Genomic DNA, 18,742 nt, shown 5'->3' on the forward strand with positions numbered 1-18,742 from the left:
CATATCTGAATTTAAACACACTCCTGCAGACTGTTTACCTTGATCAGCACCCGGATGGTTCCCAAGGCCTTGTGGGAAATGTAGTACCAGAAGGAGAGCTTACAATTGGCACTTGACTCTTTCCAAACACAACTTCTGATATGAGCTTTATCACCTTTCAGTCCCATCGGTGTAGCTTCCAGATAGACAAAATAACCTGGAGAGAGACAGACAAGAAGTGATGGATGAGAATAGCAACAGCGGGGGAGAGAGGGATTGGTATGTTCCTCTATGTGGGCAGCTCTTGCAGCAAGCGACAAATTATAGCAAGGTCAAGAGCAGTGTGGTGGGGGGGTGAGGGTCAGGGGTCACAGAGTAATCTCTGACTCGTCTCCTAATGTCCGCTGCCGTTTGACACAGGAACCAGTGTGCAGGGTTTTTCGGTCCAGACAAGCTCGTAAAGGGAGGAGAAGGGTCAGGACGAAGGCTGAATACAAACCCCAGAGTCTCAAATCCACCTAACACCAATCTACATGTCGTTGGACTGTGGGAGGAAGTGGGAGTGGCTGGAGAAAAACCCACAGACACAGGGAGAACATGCAATCTCCACACAGGTTTAGTATTTATGTAGTTGTTTGGCTGCACTCAAAACAGACAAACTAGTTGATCTTCTGTTGTAATTTTGACAAAGTAGCTCTCAAAGTGTGTTTGCCGAAGCATTAAATAATTCTTAATGTTACTATGGTAACCGTAGAATGATAATTTCAAGACATTTAGAGGAAGCACCTCCATAGCAGCTGTTTCCATGTGTGTGTGTGTGTGTATGTGCTTTTTAGCATGCACATTGGAAAACAGTTACTGCCCTAACTACCGTGCATCAATCACTAGAAGGCTCACCTGCTGCACACTCACATGCTGGGAAGTAGCTCATTGATTTTGTCCCTGAAGTGGCTGAAACAGTGCATGAATTAAACATGGTGGAGATCTACCACAGCAGTTTGGCTTTAGCACGTGGGATTTTTAAAGTCAGCTCAGTTTCATTTATTCTGATTACACAAAACCACCCAAAAGGGAAAGTGCACTTCTTCAGTAATATAATGGGGATTCAGTAATGGACACTGAGTCAGTAAGCAGCTTATTTTTTAAATTGATTATGTTTAATTACTTGATGGTTTAAGGGACAATCGCGAACACATACCTTTTTCATCCATCTGCGTGTGGTCGTACGGGGGCCGTATGCCCTGGACCGACCCCTTGCCGAGCGTCCAATCAAAATTATCGGCCAGGGAGCTCTTCCATCCACAGCGGCCATTCTCGAAGGAGCAGGAAGTCCCACAATCCTTCTCATCTGTGCCGTCACCACAGTCGTCTATGAAGTCACAGCTCTGCCCCGATGGAAAACAGCGGCCGTTGTCGCACAGCAAGAAGCCAGAGGGACAGGAGCCTGGAAAATAAGACACACGCATGGAATATCTTTTAGACCACCTGTTATGGACATGGTCGATTGATGTTGCGGACACATTTTGACAACATTTTATTGAACAGAAAGGCAAATCATATCTGTTAAATATGGAACTTTTGCTAGCCGCTCACTTCTAAAGCTCACAAATGAACAAGTTGTTTAATTTGCACCATAACCAAAGTCTTACAACAAGAAACTTCCTGTCGATTTACACTTTTGTTTTATGTACACGTGTCAGCTAACCACACCAGTTGCAGCGTCATATTCACATAAAAGACATGAGAGTGGCATTGATCTGATGAAAGCGCACAAGCCTACATCCCATACTGTCAAACTTTTCTCATAAAACATTTTGTTAACACTATTTTTCTTCCCGTAAAACAACTCCTGTGTGCTCCAGATTAAACAGGGGAACACTAGAGCTCTGTATGAACTTCAGAGCAACAGAAGTAAACTCAGGAGTGGGCATAGTCCATCTCCATGTAGCATCAGGGTCTCTTTAAGAGGCTTAAGAGGACAAAAGAGCATTGGGCTCTGAGCCCAAATCAGTGTATCATCGGGTAGTGGTGCTGGAAGGGGATGGAATCTGCTTATGTTGGTGCCAAGCATTCCAGCAGGGCCAGTGCCCGGCTTTGAGAAGCGTTAGAGAGGTACATGAGGCGTGATGAAGAGGGGTGGTCCCTGTAATTAAAGCAGAGAAAGGGCTATAAGTCCCTTCTAATCCTTTGTTCCTCTTCAGATGCACAGGACCAGAAGCAATGTGCCCCAACAAAGGCACAGAGAAAAGCCAGGAAGCCACAGCTCCCGACCGCGAAGCCAAGGCGCCTCACCGCCGACTGAGGAGCCCGGCTGAAGCTGCAGGTGGATTCAAGAAGAACGGAAGTGAACGTTTGAAGATGATACTATTTCACCTCTCTCAGAACAGGTCTCATTACGTATGCAGTTCTTCACCTGTGACTATGTGAACTAAGACTTGTTTGAAGTGTATATCTTATTATATGGATAAATGAATGGCTTATATTCCAGTGAGCAGTGTGACCTTCTCACCTCCCCCCTAATGATATACAGTATGTCGGTCAGTCACCCAGAGTGTCACACTGCCCTCTGGTGATCGACTCACATTAAACTACGAAACTAAGTCATCCAACTTTTACATTGAAAGATGCAAAACAAAGTAGAGCTCTCTTTTTCCCTATGGTATCTGAAATGTAATCTTAAACCCTGAGTACATATTTTATCTGGCTTACACTCATTTTCTTTTATCGACTCATAAATTAAACTGTATCTTCATTCATTTCTTGCCATGCATGCTGAATGTAAAGCCTCCATATTCTTTTATTTGCCCGTGGAGTTAGTCTACATGCATAGAGGAATCTGCATATACCACAACACATTTATACATGCTGAGCTTGCGAAATCATTAAGTGTGAACTGGGGCTCACCGCCCACACACTATAATGCAAAGTGGAGGAGCAGTGGAGGGAGATGCCCCAGTGGAGCTTCAGTGTATAATTACAGTTCCTGCTGTCTTTGGTCTGATTAGTATTACTGCACTGTACTGCACTGTACTGCACTGTACTGTATTGTAGTGCACTGTACTGTACTGTACTGTACTGTACTGTACTGTACACGTTCTGCTGCTAAAACGAAATCAATGAAAGCAGGTTTCCACGTCATCCATGACTCTTCATCCGGCCTTTACGCTGAAAATATATACTAGAGAAGCCCTGTTCTCTACGGACCCATTCAGATACATGGGAGGAAGAGGCATCACACAGCAACACTGACACGGGATTGGTGGACTACACAGACTACAGAGCAAGAAACAGCCGACATCACAAAGGCAGACATCCAACAACGAGTCTCAGGCAGGAAAAGCAGAACAGCACTAGGACCTGAAGAGATCCGCTACTGGCTGAACATGAGCATTACCCCCAAAACCGGGGGGTGAAATAAACTCCACCCGTGTGGGAGATTTTCATATTCACATTCAACTTTAACATCAACTTGAACTTCAGTGGCCACCAGGCAACCGATGAGCAGGAGGGTACGATGATAAACTGTAAACCTAATTTACAGCGCTTACATGGCGGCATCATTAACATGCAGACCTGCCTTTAGATCTCAGCAAGACCGCCCAACTGCAACGCTCTCTGGAGACCCATTAATACTCCGGCTCTCCAGGAGGGAAGCTCTCCACAGAAAGCACGAATACAGACAAATGCAGGGAGACAGTGAGTCAGTGAACCAAGTTGAGGGGAAGAGACGGCTGTGAGGAAAATTAAAACACATCACACTGCTGTTTAAGATCAGCTCGTCCGGCTCTAAACGACAGGGAGACTCTTGAAGGAGACACACAGCTTCTCGTCCCTTTCAGCTCAGGGAACTCCGTGTTCTCTCCAGCATCCAATACGAGAGAAAGTCAATGCTTTTAATAGGGCAGTAATATCTGCAATGACAATGATAATAAATCAGACGACGTTGTTTTAATTCACCTCGTAAAAGAATGTGAGTGGTGCAGAGAAATGTGTAATCGTTGAATAGTCTGAGATGCAGACAATGATGTGGCAATGATTTTTCAAAGCACCTTTCTTTCTTATGGCAGCATAATCCTGGTTGAAACTGGATGCTGGTCAGAAGTGAGTATGTTACCAAATATCTTTTTTTTAAAATATATTTTCACCTTTTACAAACACAAATCCTTCAGAGGTTTTTCAGAGTCAATCATTCAAGACTGTTTTCAAGTTTAAAGTTGTGAGATGTTCCCAATTTCTAGACAATCTGACAAATGTCCTTTGTGATTACACTTGTTGAGATTTCTTTTTCATTTGCATCATAAAAATGTAATGAAATGGCCATATTTCAAATTAAGAGGAGCAGTAAATAATCCTCTAATTGCCAATATGAGTATATTGTTTCAGTGAAAGTCATCCAAACTGTATTTATCAACTACGACCAAGTAACTTAATAGCTTTTATAAATTCATAGATTTGGCACTTTGGGCTCTAAAGTTATGTTTATTTAACACACTCAACAATTCAAAGCTTTGTGTGAAATTGGTTCTAAAGGAAAAGAGATGGTTATTAAATAAAGGTAAGAGGAAGACTGCAGCCCAGGCACCCTCCTTGTCACAATAGAATTAAAAAGCCGTTATTTCCTGGCAAGCTAATCTGATCCAGCGACGCTCTGGTCTTCACTGAAGTCTTTAGCAGAAATGTACTGACTTGTCATTATCACTCCTGTGCAAACCAGCCAGGCCAGTTTACCATAGTTCTTGTTTGGCAAAGGCAAAGTGCCCTAAAGTCTTTGTGTCACTGAACTGCCGCTGTGAAAGTTTGCACTGGAGCCGTTAAAGGTCACTGCTGTTACTCAGCAGCAGCGCACACGTACTTCAGCGTCTCGTCGGGCTTCACAGGCCGATGATCTTGTACAAATGGTTTCTGACCCCGTCAAAGCTCCCTGAGAAAACAAGGAGAAACTGCTGTGAAAAGAAATCAAGTAAAAATTGGGAGAGGCAAAAAGAAAGAAAAGTTTGCTCTCCTACTTGGATGAATGGGGACGTATCACAAAGTGGACAAATTAACATTTTGACCTGATGACACTAAGATTAAAGCAAATCCATTTTGGGTAATGTGTGGATAGTTAGAGGAGCACAAATGAAGCAGAGTAAACAAAAAACACAAAAACACCTTCATGGGCTCAGCTTGAATTAAATACAGCAGTTGAGTTTATACCTGCAGGAGGCGCAGGAGGGTTGTCCTCTAATCGATCTGAGGAGGTGAGCAGACACCCCGGAGAGAAAGTGATGTCATCCAGGCAGATGTCGCCCTTCCAGCTCCGGCCCACTTTCCCCTCGAACACGACCTGGAAGTCTTTGGTGTGGTTCAGCAGGATCTCCCTCATCTGCCAGTAGTTGCCCTGGTCTCCCGTCAGGTTGAGCAGAGGATGAAGCTTTCCTTCGCTTTTCCTGAACAGGCTGAGGGTCCCGATGCCGTCCCCCGACATGTGGACGTAGAAACGCATCTGGGACACAAAATGAGAAGTACCTGAAAAAAATACCCCTTTTTTACCTCTGCTGTAATGAAGAATACCGAGATTCATCGACTCAGTGTTAATCGTGTGACTTGATTGATGCACTTTTCCCCTCTGCCCCTGACTTTGAGAAATGTTTTTGGTCTGGCAGCGTTATCTCTTGTAGGTTTCCTCTTCAAATAGAAGCGTGTTCATGAGCTACAACAGCCCGACGACCCCCTTCATCTCAGCGTGGAGACAGCCAGTCCTTCCCCCTCCCCCACCCCCACCCCTCAGATCTTCCTCCACTTTAATTGGAGCCTTTTGCCGACTGCATGAATGATTGACAGGTCGGGAGTGGGATTAGACAGATATGAGGCGCAGAGCAAAGCGGGCAGTCAATCAAGAGATCTTTCCCAGTGGAGCATCAGGCTGACAGGCATGGAGGACACACACGGGCGCGCGCACACACACACACACACACACACACACACACACACACACACACACACACACACACACACACACACACACACACACACACACTAAATTGGCCATAAGTGAAATTTGAAAATACCTTCTAGTACAACACACAGGTTCAAACCATTGAAATACGTGTATGGATAAATATTCCAACATAAATTTGTCTTTTCAAAGACCTACTTGACTTCTAGTAGGTATAATTTACTGCCTGTGTTGAACACACCCCTGTGAACATTTGCTGATGATTTACAACCTTGCTCAGAAGTCAAATAGTGTTTGAACACTGAATCTCGATGCACTGATCGAATCCTTTCACTTCCCAATCTCTAATTCATATCTACCCCTGCCTTCTGCCCTTTGACCTTGATCTCACCTTGCACTCTGAGCTCCTGCGGCTGAGCAGAGGTCCTGATATAACAGCGACATCTCCAACTGAGAGGAAGGAGCTCTCGAGGTAGAGGTAGTGTCCCGAGGGGTCCCTCATGGTGTGGTCGCTGGACGGCCCGGTGCCAATCGTCGGACGTCTGCCCGCTTTGATGAGCCAATCAAAGTCACCCTGTCGGCACCGGCGCCAGGAGCAGAGGTCAAACTCAAAACTGCAGCGTCCACTGAAGACCTCTAAAAAAGACAGCGATGAAAAAAACAATCAATTCAGTCTAGTTATCTGGAATTTAATCTTTCTGCTGTATCGTCAGTCGGCCATTAGAGGAGGCCTCACTGCAGATGTAGGGGTTCTCGTCAGAGCTGTCTCCGCAGTGGTTGATGAAGTCACACAGGTTGTCCTGAGGGATGCAGAAGCCGTTGGCACAGGCGAACTGCTCGGGTGCACACGGTTGATTTGGAGGAAGCGGAGGGGAGCAGTTCAGGAAGCCGACATCGTCTATCACCACATCGCCCATGTAGCTGATCCCTCGCTGGGCCCTGAACACCACCTGGCAAAGGACAACAAACCCAAGTTCAACTCCTGTCAGTCACGTGAGCATAATCACATTTTTTTTGACTCCAGAGTCGAGGATTAATGCGATCAGACACGACACTGAAACAAGAGCCTCTGAGTGTGTGTGGTCACAGCGACCTGGAGTAACCTCGGCAGACCGACACCGTGAGGGGATCGCAAATCTGATTACTGTCACACACAAGTTAAGACTCATTAGACTGAATTAGACTCAATCAATTCATCATTGATCATCAAGTCTGCCTGTCCAATTTAGCCTGGCGTGATTGAAATTAAGCCAATTACACTGATGTACACAGTCGTCTAAGAAACTGCCCTTGGAATACGTAGTGTGACAAAGACGCTTTTCACATTATATATAAAGTCCGGCCCTATAATGTGTTAATCTCTGTATGTTGGGATGAAATAAATACGCTGAAAAAGGTCCAACAGATGAGTAATGAGGCCGTTCATGAGGTAAAGAGGGTCTAATCAAAGTCTGCTACTGTCCGATGGATAGATATTATTTCCCAGCCTCCATAATGAGTATTTGATGTTAATCAAGCTGCCCCTTCCTTTTTTAATTTAACACTCATATATTTCTGAGTGAGTCTTCTGCCAGAAAAAGCATGAATTTGGTTTCCATGACCCACCATCATCATTCTTTTACATTTTTCTTCTTGACTTGAACATCCTGAGTAATTTCATTATCACAATTTTTGAGATTTTAGACAATAGAAATTATATTTTACAAAATATTCTTTTGTGTAAATGGTGGTCAATCTTTTCTGGAGTTATTAACGGTGACACCTTATGTCCTCTAATGAACTCATACTGAACAACCAAGATAAAGATATTTTATACAATATCACTGATTGAGGAAATCATAGTGTGAACAAGATCATTAAACCTCCTGTGATTAATTCGAAGCAACACAAAGGATTTACAGACCTGAAAGTTGTTAGATAAGCCCAAAAACACTTCTCCTCGTTTCCATCTGTTGCTTTGGTTACCTGTCTGAGACCAGACCTCATGACTGACGTTTTTGTATTTCAGCAGCACCTGCAGATATTGTGAGAACAATAGAAATGAATATGTACATGTCTGCAATTCAATTCTGACCCCGATGCTCGACACCTGAAACGAGTGCCCTGCTCACCTGCAGTGACCCCACAGTGAATCCGCTCATGTGGTACCAGAAGACGAGGGTGCAGTAAGGCCCGGTGGAGGAGATGACGGGGGTCAGAAGGTCAGTGGTTTGGCCATAGCAGCCGTTTGAACTGTCTGCATACATATACCAACCATCAGGGGTGCCTCTATCACAGGAACGACAGGAAATAAAGGACCATATCTTGATTATGTCCTCAAACTGTGAGTGCGGCAGGGGATTTTAGATTTAGATTGTAGTGTGTTGTACAGCTTTGTCAAAACAGGTCAGGTTGATTGTTTTTTTTTTAAATGTATATAGTATGTCTGCCTCAACCCCTTTTTTAGGTCACTTTATTAAATTCACAGGTCTAGCGCTGCTTGGGTTAAATAAGACACAGCCCCCCCCCCTGCCTTTTCACCCATGGGCTTATCGATTGCGAGCCAATCAAGGGTGGGCGGAAGGATTGAGGAAGGAGGAGTTGCAGCCAGGTTATGAAAGAAGATAGCGTCTGCAATTCATGCTGGGGGGGGGGGATGAGTGAAACGCAGTGGTCAAAGTTCACCGCCGTCTTCTGCTCTCACTGTCCAGTCAATAAAACATAGATAAGGACAATCAGATCACTGTCCGTCTATATAAATGGGCCTTACTCTCTTTTAGCCTCACAGTTCAAGTTTTTGAAAATGTCTTTGCTTTTAGTGAAATGAAAAAGAGATAATGCACATTTTTCTACTTTCTACTCTTTCTCCTTAGCTGTTATTTAGCTTCTTTATTTGTGATCAATTTAGGGAAAGAGGAATACGTGCTATGTTTTAAGATTATCCAATTTGAATTTATGAACGACCCAATCGTCTAGACTGTGGACACTTCTTTCTTTCTCTCTTTCTTTCTTTCTTTCTTTCTTTCTTTCTTTCTTACTTCCTACACATCACATGAATCACTTTGCCTTTACGATATCTGGAACACTAACATTGTATTTTAGAGTCAAACCCTAAGACATTCAGTTTACTTGCATCAATTTAACATTTTCTGAGAAGCTGGAACCTGCAAATATTTGGCATTCTTGTGTGAAAAGTGAAAGTAAGTGCAATTTAGTTTTTTCTCAATCAGCCACTTGATTAATTGACCCTTTGATTCAGCTCCATATCACCATCATCAGTTTTGTTGGTGCTCACAGGGTGTGATCAATGATGGGACGATCGTACTGCTCTCCGTCATGAATGCTCTCCCCTTGATCAGGTGACCAGCGAAATGCATGGACTGGGACCAGGGGGGGGTCGACAATCGTCCAACCACACGTGTCACCTCCTTCAAAATCGCACAGTTCCTTCACTGGAGTAAGATAGAGATAAATCAGTAGATACGACCAAAACCCACTGAATTATTATGGTTTGAAAAAGTACAGAAAAAGGCATTTTACCGCAGTTTAATTCATCGGAGCTGTCGGAGCAGTCGGGCCTGAAGTCGCACTCTTTGCTCTGGGGAACACACTCCCCATCAGCCCCGCACACAAACTCTCCATCGGGGCAGCTGTGGGGCCGGACTGTGGGGGCCGGAGTGGTCACTGCGGGGGTTGTGGTATTCTGCATGGGGAGCTCCCCTAAAACACAAATCAACAGTGGAGGTGGAAACACAAACAGTGGTGTGAAAATTGTCCTAAAGTCCTAATCTTGTCCATTTTTCTTCTCCCGTTTACCTTCATACACGTCACAGTCCAGGAAGGAAAGGTCATCGATAGCAATGTCTCCAGTGAAATCATCCCCAACTGTACCTTCAATCAAAATCTGACGACAAGGAAAGTGAAAAGGAACACGGTGACGTAAATTTAGACTGAGCAAGATTAAAGTCCACCGATTATTTGTTGTTTTAAATTCGATTTCACATAATTACAATAATCTCCAATGTGTACGGGGGCAAGCTTCATTTCTTCAAACTGATTGGTCTCTAAACATCTATAGAACCTCTGTCATTTCACTAGAATACATTGTGATCTTGTATTTGGATTCCGGGATAAAATATTAAGCCAACTGACAATTTAATCTTTTTTTTTTTTTATAACATCATTAAGTTTGATATTAAGGTTTCTCAAATGCCACAATACACGATTATATCCTCCTCACAAAGTCCCCTGGGTGTCTGAATGGATTTTCTATACATCGCATTAATCACCTTAAAAATATCACAATATGTTCTCACTGCTTTGCCAGTAAGCATCGGTACGGTTCCTGAATTTTAAGTTTGATAACAGCTTTCCAAAGCAACACATCATTGACTAAAAGGCTATTGCATCGGATGAGTTGTGTCAGCAGTCACTTGGCTTGTTTGCTCTGCGTCATTGCCAAGGAGGACGTTATTTGGAGATATTGAACGAATAAAGTCTGATATTAGCTTCCAAGAAAAATCCTTCAAAGTGGTGTGAGATAATGTTTTCTGCTGATATTGCTACTGCAGAGAAGTCTGCTGCACATGTAGACTGCAGAACAAAGCAGACAGGGTTTTGAATACTGTGCCATTAATCAACCGTTACCGTCTTGGAAGGAATTGAATTAACTCTAATGCTTTGCAGCTTATTGTTGCCTTTTGATTCTTTAGTGGCTCTGAACATGCTTAGTTGTGGTTCCATTAAATCTCAGTGCAAATTCAAAGGGAGTATGTTGGTGCAACTGACGATCTTGATGTTAAATCACTCTGCTGTGTCATTTCCAGTGTGCAAGCAAATGGATCAGCCTGAGACTGTATTTAATTCAACTCCTTCACTATTAGCACTTCTGCAGTCAATTATTTTTGACAAATCGAGCTCTTGTCTTCAAAAGCCACAATGGAGGAAAAGTCTTTAACTGCTTGTCAAGCCACACTCACTTATGAGTGATGACAGAACATATATCTCGAGGCATCGGTTTTGAGCAGTGAAGCTATTAAACGGAGCTTCATCACACATTGCTGGAGTAAAATACAGATTCTTATTATTGTTGCCCGGCAGGAAACTATGTTTATCTGAAGCTCATGTCTCCATGTCTGTCTACATTCAAGGTGACTTCATGGAAATCCTTCAGAGGGGTGTCATATGACTACAAATAATATTGTAGTGTCAAAAGTAAAGATTACATATTTTTGCCTGCATTACATTCCATTGCGTTTCAGAATCAACTGCATTATTTTAACAGATACAATTCTAGTAGTTTCAAAGCATGGTCAGCTTTTAAAATAGGACTGGATGATGGTCAGTACAAAATATTAATATCAGTATCATATTAACGGGCACATGAAAAAAAGAGGTATCTCTATCCATGTCAATGTTTGAACAAGACCAGGATAAGACTCAAAACAGAACACAATGTGGAAGTATATAAAATTGTTCTGTTAAAAAAATCGGAGGCCTAAACACACACTAAAAAAGATAAAATTTCCTCTTTTGCATCAGTTCCTGGAGCATCACATTTATCCTGGGATTAGTTACCTGGAAAGGCCGAGCACTGTTGAGGTAGAGAGACTTCCTGTGCCACAGGTTTCCTTGGTCTCCATATCGTACCCACAGCATGTGACCTCGGCCTGTGGAGGTGGTCCTCATGTACACTCCCAGGCAGAGCACGTGGGATCCATACATGTGGTAATGAAAACGAAAAACGCAGTGGTGGCGGGACTTGGAGGGGTCCTTGTCGCGCTGGAGGATGGGTTGGAAGACCTGACTCAGCAACACCGCCGTGTCCTTGAACTCCTGGGGGGCGGATGACTCGATGTAGAGGTAGTGGCCGTCGCTGGTGCCCAGCGTGTGGTCCTTCCAGGGCCCCGTGTTGAAGGACGGTGTGGGGCCTTGGGTGTGAGTCCAGTCAAACACATCCCCTCCATTCTGCTCCTGCTTCCAGCTGCACAGGCCGTGCTCAAAGTTACACTGAAGCTTTGGGGCTGGGAGACATGACAGAAAAGGAATTTTACTAGAATCAGAGAAGTGTGGAAGAAAGTAACTGATTTACTCAAGTTTCATACAAAATTTGAATGTAATAAGTATTATTACTCATATTTTTTTCAGTTTGTGGTATATCATAACTCTCAGTGGAATAAACGAGACACTCACAACATCCCTCCTCATCTGATCCATCCCCACAGTCATCCACGAGGTCACACAGCTGCAGGTGCTCCACACACACTTCAGTGCGCACGCAGTGGAAATGTGTGTGCGGGGGACACTCCGCCACCGCCTGGGGCATCGAACAGTTTTTGAAGGTGATATCGTCCAAGGCGGTGACGCCATCGAACCCGCCGAGGCTGATCTTCGCCAGAGAGATCTGGAAGGGCTGGGTGATGCGTCCCAGCTGCACCGTCACCTGGTTCCATTGGGTTCCCTGGTCGTACAGGGATCTCCATATAACTGTGTTGTCGTGGCTTCCGTTGATTCGAAGGTACATGTCGGCGGCCCCCACAGAAATGCCTGAGTTGTAATGCCTGAAGGAGATGAGGGAGAGAATGGAAGCAAAACAAATTCACTGACAATAATATTCCAGCATAGCGACGTGAGCATTTTGTGGAATTATGCTTCTGAGAGGTCTTCCTTAGATCAGAAACTGTAAATCAAAGACATATTGCTCTTGGGATAATGCATATGCTTTCTGGAAATTTATAAACCTCTGGCACTTTTCTGCCAGGAGTTACCCCTGCAAACACCCGGGGGGGGATTTAATCTGTCATTTGACATAAACTTTAGAGGCCATTAAACTGTCAAAACGTGATGGATTCGGATACATATCTTCTGATCGTGTGTGAGTGCGAGGTAAGAGAGCTGCTGAGGGAGCAGAGCTGAGACAGGTGAAGTTATGTGTGAAAGAGCCGGAGAAAGATCAAGAAAAACATTGAAGCGGAGAGTCTGCAAATGGAAAAAGGTCTAAAATTGCAGGGTGATCTATGGATAGGATGATTCTGGATAAGACGAGGAGTCATGTCGAAGAACTTTTTTTTACAAAACGTTGGGGGAAGAGGCCCGGCTGCAGAGTGACTCTCACCAGAAGGTCATGGTGCATCCAGAGGCGGATTGCTGGAACAAGGGTCCTCTGAGAACAGCTCTCGGATGCAGGCTGCTGCTGTTCTTCAGTATGAACATGAAGTGGCCTGCAGTGAGTAAGACGAGAATAAATATTTAAACCATATTCAAGGTCTGACGCAAATCTGAGACAGCCAGAGAGTCACCTTTTAAAAAAAACATCAGGACTGTTATGGAAGCTGACAGTCGGCAGGTTCATTTACTATTCAGCTAAATGCCTCTGTGCACTGTTGTTGCCACATGGTTCAAATTCATCTACTCAGAAACCTCTCACCCTCTGGGACTTTTTATACTTTACAACATGTAATGTGTATTAAGAATTGTGGGACAAAGAAAACATATCCAGTTGTCTGTGGTCGCCATGGCAATGAGACGTGTGAGAGGACAGGGGCAAGGCTTGTTTATTAACTGCAAAGGTGTCAAAAGCTTTCATTCCACACAACACGTCAAACCACAAGAAGAAGCACAGTTACTGTATTTTTGGCTTTGCAGCATGCCTTCATCAGAACTCATTAAAACTTTTTTTATAAAGAAAAAAGATGACACCTGGTTTTATGGCAGGCAGGGTGAAAACAGCATGGATCCATTCTGCCCAAAGCTGCACAGTATGAGGTAATGGTGTGAAAGAGTTTGAATATTTCCTTGGCTGATATCCGGTGCATATCTGCCAAATGAGCCCTGTTTGATCACCAGCACATACCTGCGCACGGAGGCAGAGCAGATAAGTCCTTGGCTGGTCGCAGTAAGATTTTCTAAATCTCCAAACACAATCCTCCCTCCAGGATATGTGTCATTTCACAAAGCTTGAAGCACATCACGATGCTCCCAGAACCCAAAGGAGAGCAGTAAAAAATTCACTTCTTTTTTTTACTGCCTGGGATGCTCTCCAGATCTGAACCTAACAGAGCATCGTCTCACAGTATGTTCATATAACATACAGAACAAAAACAACAGATGGTGGTGCCGCTGAAACGATTGCACCGAGTCCGCCTGCAACAGAATTCCTGTTAAAACCCAAGCATGGAAGAGTTAAGACTATTCTGGAGGGAAAGTATCGAGATGTCATGAGGCATAAAATACAGTAACATGCTGTGGTGCATAAATCTAGAAAAGAATAATGGTGTTTCAGATTGAGTATATTGAATATATTTCAGTGAATGGTTTTATAAGCAGACCGGGTACAGTATATGTTGAATCCTTTTCCATTGTGCAGAACGCTGGGAAAGCATTTCCCCCCATCAACGGCTTATCTCAGAAAACACACAGAAAAAGGGATTTTCTTTCCTTCCACTAAACCTTGATTTAATCTGCAGATAATATTTTGTCAGTTATTTCGGACCAAACACCCTGGACGCAAATCCTTTTTATCGGCTCATCACATTTCGTTCTTATTATTCCACTGACAGATAAACGTCATGCGGCACATTTTGGCGTCGCTCCCTCTACGTGTGTGGCTTCCTCACCCTTGGTGCTGTTTGTGGAGTGGTCCAGAGGTGGTGGGTGGCCGTGGTCCTCGGTGGGCACCTCCTCAGAGGAGCCCCTGACCCAGTCAAAGCCGTCGCCGAGGGTGAGCTCGTACCAGCCGCCAGGCCCGTCCTCAAAGTCACACTCAGAGGCTGAAAGGGTAGAGGAAAGAAACCAGTTTCATTTGTGACCTTTGAAGCAGCAGTTAGATCTACAACCACACAACAGTGTTTAAAAGTGGTTGTTGTGGAGATTTCAATCACGTCATTATCCACTTCAGCAGATTAGGTTATTATTTCTGATTAGTATTACTAATTTTGACTTTTAAGGCATAAAAGTTCCAATCACAATATCAAAAAATATGTCACATATTCTGCCAACCTCAGGCAGAAGCAGTGTTGTGAATTCAGGGTCAATATTGCATTAATATTTGCAGCTATGGCACTGTTTAGTTTACAAATCCAGTGACAAAACACTTTTCAATAATGGAGGCCAATGCTCATGGGTATTGTAGCATTTGGGCCTTTCTACTATGCCAAACAGACAAAAAACTAAATTTAAATAATTTAAATTGGGGGTCATAACATAAAAACTAAATGATTGTCACAATATCTGGAAGCGTTTCTATGTCTCTATGATGAATATTAATGAGGATGCGATATAAAGAAATATATTAGGTGGAAATTAAACACAAGACCTTGAGTGGAAAGTTGTATCTACCATTTAGATAAAGTTTTCACATTCTCCTTTTAAATTTCTCTGAACTCTGGGTTCATACTGGTAATAAAAATCTCTGCATGTGTCTTCAACCGTTGTCGACCTCCAGACAGATGATTATAAGTCACCACACTGCTCACAGCCAAGAGCACTAATGGAATGTGGATTATTTGAATGTGTTACTTGGCAACGAGGTTTCTGTCTTACGGCAGCTGGCTTCATCCTCTCCGTGGGGACAATCTGGGGTGAAATCACACACTTTGCTTCCCATGATGCACGTCCCACCACCACAGTCAAACCACGAGAGGGGGCAGACCGGCGGTGGGGCCACACTGCTCTCTATCAATGAAAAATAAAGAGTATTGGTCTTACAGTATTCAGTATTCAGATGAAATGATAGATATTAAATCAAATGTAGATCCAACAGATAGAAACCTTACAGTGTTCAAACAATGACTCCTGAAAGTTTTTGTCATTACGAGTTCAGATAGTTTGATCAATAGTGCATCTAAGACTCTTAAACAAACTCAATTTCATTTTGCTTACATGGAGAAATGGATTTTAAATGGCTTTCTATCGGCCAATTGAAAATACGTTTTCCAATGACAGTGAAACAAGCATCAAACACAACCAAAAGAGGTATTTTCAGTAAAAATGTCTGTGGAGACGTCTGATCAGATTGAAGTTGCGTCGAATATAAGACTGAAAACAGAAATGAAAGCAGTATTTCACATTATTTACAGATATTCAATCCATTAGTGAGAAATGAATCAGACAAGACCTGGCCTGGCAGAGTCCACTGGGAATATAAGTCAGGCACATAAAAGAACGCCCATACGCAGACATGCAAACACCCTCGGAGAAACTCACACATGCAAAGAGTGTGAATTATGATGAAAGGTGTCGAAGAGGCGTAAAACTTTGGCTGGAAATATAATTTACAATAACATGTCGTTGACTTATTTTTACCCTGCATCCATTTAATTATAGTTCAGTATTTCATTTTTACATTGTCATTATCTGCGACAGTGCAATTAAGTCTACATTCATCGATGCTGTGAACCCAATATTTCAGTTCAACAAATTTATGTGCCATGTGGGTGATGGGGTGAACAATAAAGGACATAAAGAATTCTCTGTAAGTGACCATTATGGCATGTAGTTAGCAATATTAGATGTGGGCCACATATCAAGCACTATCAGTGTCTCCCTCCACAGGTACAGGCTGGGCTGTATCGATGTGCCATACGTATTAAACCCGGCCCTGTGCAGTAAAGCGTTATTGGTATTTTAATGTGGAACCCATTGGTGAATTCTCCAGGATTGGCGTTTGACAATAAAAGATGATGTAGTCATATGGAGCTGCCGGCGGAAAGACTCCCATAAACCTTTGTTCAGTTTTTGGGTTTAATGTTTTCGATATGATTGACCAGATTTTCTAACAGGCCAGGGATATTTCTGGGGAGCAAAAGACAGATGGAGGCGAAGGGACAAAGTGTCGTCCTGACCTGTGACGTCCACATAGACATGATAGACTAAGCCTGCTTCACATATCACAGTGTTCTCATTTTACCTACTTTACACCTGAGAGCTCTTATCACAAAAATGGAAAAATACAAATACAACATCACCAGTCCAATTTGTCTATCTTCTTTTAGCTCTGTTTTGGTCTCCACCACCTCCAGAGGGAAATATCTATCTCCTAAAGGCCCCACTGTATTTAACAGTTAGCCGCTAACTTTGTCTGTATCCTTTTTGGTGCTGGGCAGGAACTTTGACATAATACCTCATTGTTAGCGAGCTCTCCCTGCAGCCCTTCCATTGTCATTCATAAACAAATGAGCGTGTGGGAACTATTTGAATATTCAAAACTATATATTCACTAAAAAAGACTTTGGAGTTCAAGCTCATCATTCAGCAAAAATCCATAACAAACTTTGATGCTTCGGTTCCAACTATTGACATCGAACTGATTCCACTGACGTTCGTTCTGCCTCTGGAGCCGATCTGCAATCAGAGTAACTTTGACGCCCCATCTGGAAAAGAGACCTAAAATAAGCTAATGTCAACAGACTGTATCCCAAATGAGCCAATCCATGAAGAGGCTTCATCACCTGTATGAGAGAACAGGCACATGGTCCTTTACCAGATGAATAAAAGCAGTTGCAAAGATGCTATAGTTTGTGCCTGCAGGTAAAAAAGCTATATATCACCAAGGCAACATGTTGAAACTCTGTTCAAAATGCCAAGTGGACTGTGCTTTATCAAACACTCCCAGCCAATATGCTCAAGTAGATCATATTCATCTCTGAGCTGCAGGCAGCGCACTACAGTGCACATAAATAAACCCATAGATCGCGGCTCCATATTCAGAGTGGTAAGCACTATTTTAATGATTCAGTTATTCTGTTATGAATCCCGTCCTGGGTGCTTTAGTGTCGCCCCTCTGTTATCAGTATTCAAAACAAGTGTGTGGCAGTCTGTTTATGTGTGGCGATATTTCAAAATGTCAAGGGCTGAACTCGCCCCGTCTGTGTAGTGAGATGTTATTAATGGTGGCAGTACCGGGCGCAGTCAGGCAGCCGGGACTGAAGGATAAGTCGTCGATGGCGAGGACCTCGGAGGCTTCGCCTTCAGCTGAAAGTTCCCCTCGAATAACCACCTGTATGGGTGCAGAGACAACCTTCATCATATCATTCAGTCAGTCACCTTTTTATTATTTTTCTACACAATTTGTCTACACAATTTTGTTTTTCTATATTTGAAAAGTTTTCTTGTACAGCAGTTCTGACAACTAAGTGTTTTTCCACAAAACAAACAATACAAACTAAAATGCAGGAATACAGTTCAAAATATAGAAACTAGTACTTAAGATAACACAAAAGATAAATAAATATAATATCAAAGTCCACACAACAGCTTTATCTGTACAAGTGGAGTTTTACAATCCGTCATTTATGACTGATCTATGTCATCATGTGTGATGGAAAAATGGACTCAGCTAGTATTTCTTTTTCCACCCAAAACTGGACTTTGAGGCCATAAATGTAACACAATCAATAATGTGCACATGAGTGTACATTACATCAGTGTTTATTTAGGACTTTAGCTAAACTAGCATGTTTCTCTATCTGATCCAGTCACTGTTGCCTTCAGAGACAAAGCTGGAGTCATTTAGAAATTAACAGCGCTACATAGATTACATTTTCTGTTTTTGTGTTAATAAAATGCATCTTATTTTTTATTTCCATTAATCTTAATAAAGATGTTCAAAGTTATAAAGAAAATCTTAAAGTTAATAGGTGAAAAAACTGCAGATCATTATGTTAAACGACTGAAATTAAACTCATCCAAACTCACAGCGGTGAATAAATCCACTTAGTTAAAATGTCTTTGAAACAGGAAGTGGATGAACGCTGATGGTGAAGGTTGATGCCGACACTGAGGATGTGAGAAGGACACAAACAGAAGGTGTCATCGAACTCCAGATGGCGTCTGAAGGGTCCGACTGGG

The 18,742-nt window shown here is 42.9% G+C and overlaps 1 protein-coding gene across 1 annotated transcript in view; it reads right to left on the reverse strand.

Annotated features, from left to right (window-relative positions):
• Window positions 1-18,742, reverse strand: part of malrd1 (MAM and LDL receptor class A domain containing 1) — a 40,248-nt gene that overhangs the window by 19,229 nt on the left and 2,277 nt on the right. The window contains exons 5-20 of the mRNA XM_047337908.1: window positions 17,795-17,891; window positions 15,437-15,568; window positions 14,512-14,664; window positions 13,011-13,116; window positions 12,089-12,456; window positions 11,474-11,919; window positions 9,713-9,800; window positions 9,437-9,616; window positions 9,192-9,348; window positions 8,029-8,185; window positions 7,821-7,931; window positions 6,654-6,867; window positions 6,309-6,553; window positions 5,176-5,464; window positions 1,178-1,423; window positions 39-196 (exon numbers count right to left, since the gene is read on the reverse strand). Of these exons, the coding sequence (XP_047193864.1) occupies window positions 39-196; window positions 1,178-1,423; window positions 5,176-5,464; window positions 6,309-6,553; window positions 6,654-6,867; window positions 7,821-7,931; window positions 8,029-8,185; window positions 9,192-9,348; window positions 9,437-9,616; window positions 9,713-9,800; window positions 11,474-11,919; window positions 12,089-12,456; window positions 13,011-13,116; window positions 14,512-14,664; window positions 15,437-15,568; window positions 17,795-17,891 (3,147 nt within the window). The remainder of the gene's footprint in view (window positions 1-38; window positions 197-1,177; window positions 1,424-5,175; window positions 5,465-6,308; window positions 6,554-6,653; window positions 6,868-7,820; window positions 7,932-8,028; window positions 8,186-9,191; window positions 9,349-9,436; window positions 9,617-9,712; window positions 9,801-11,473; window positions 11,920-12,088; window positions 12,457-13,010; window positions 13,117-14,511; window positions 14,665-15,436; window positions 15,569-17,794; window positions 17,892-18,742) is intronic.

The sequence above is a fragment of the Hippoglossus stenolepis genome, chromosome 19 (genome assembly GCF_022539355.2).
Source record: "Hippoglossus stenolepis isolate QCI-W04-F060 chromosome 19, HSTE1.2, whole genome shotgun sequence".
In the NCBI taxonomy this organism is placed as follows: domain Eukaryota; kingdom Metazoa; phylum Chordata; class Actinopteri; order Pleuronectiformes; family Pleuronectidae; genus Hippoglossus; species Hippoglossus stenolepis.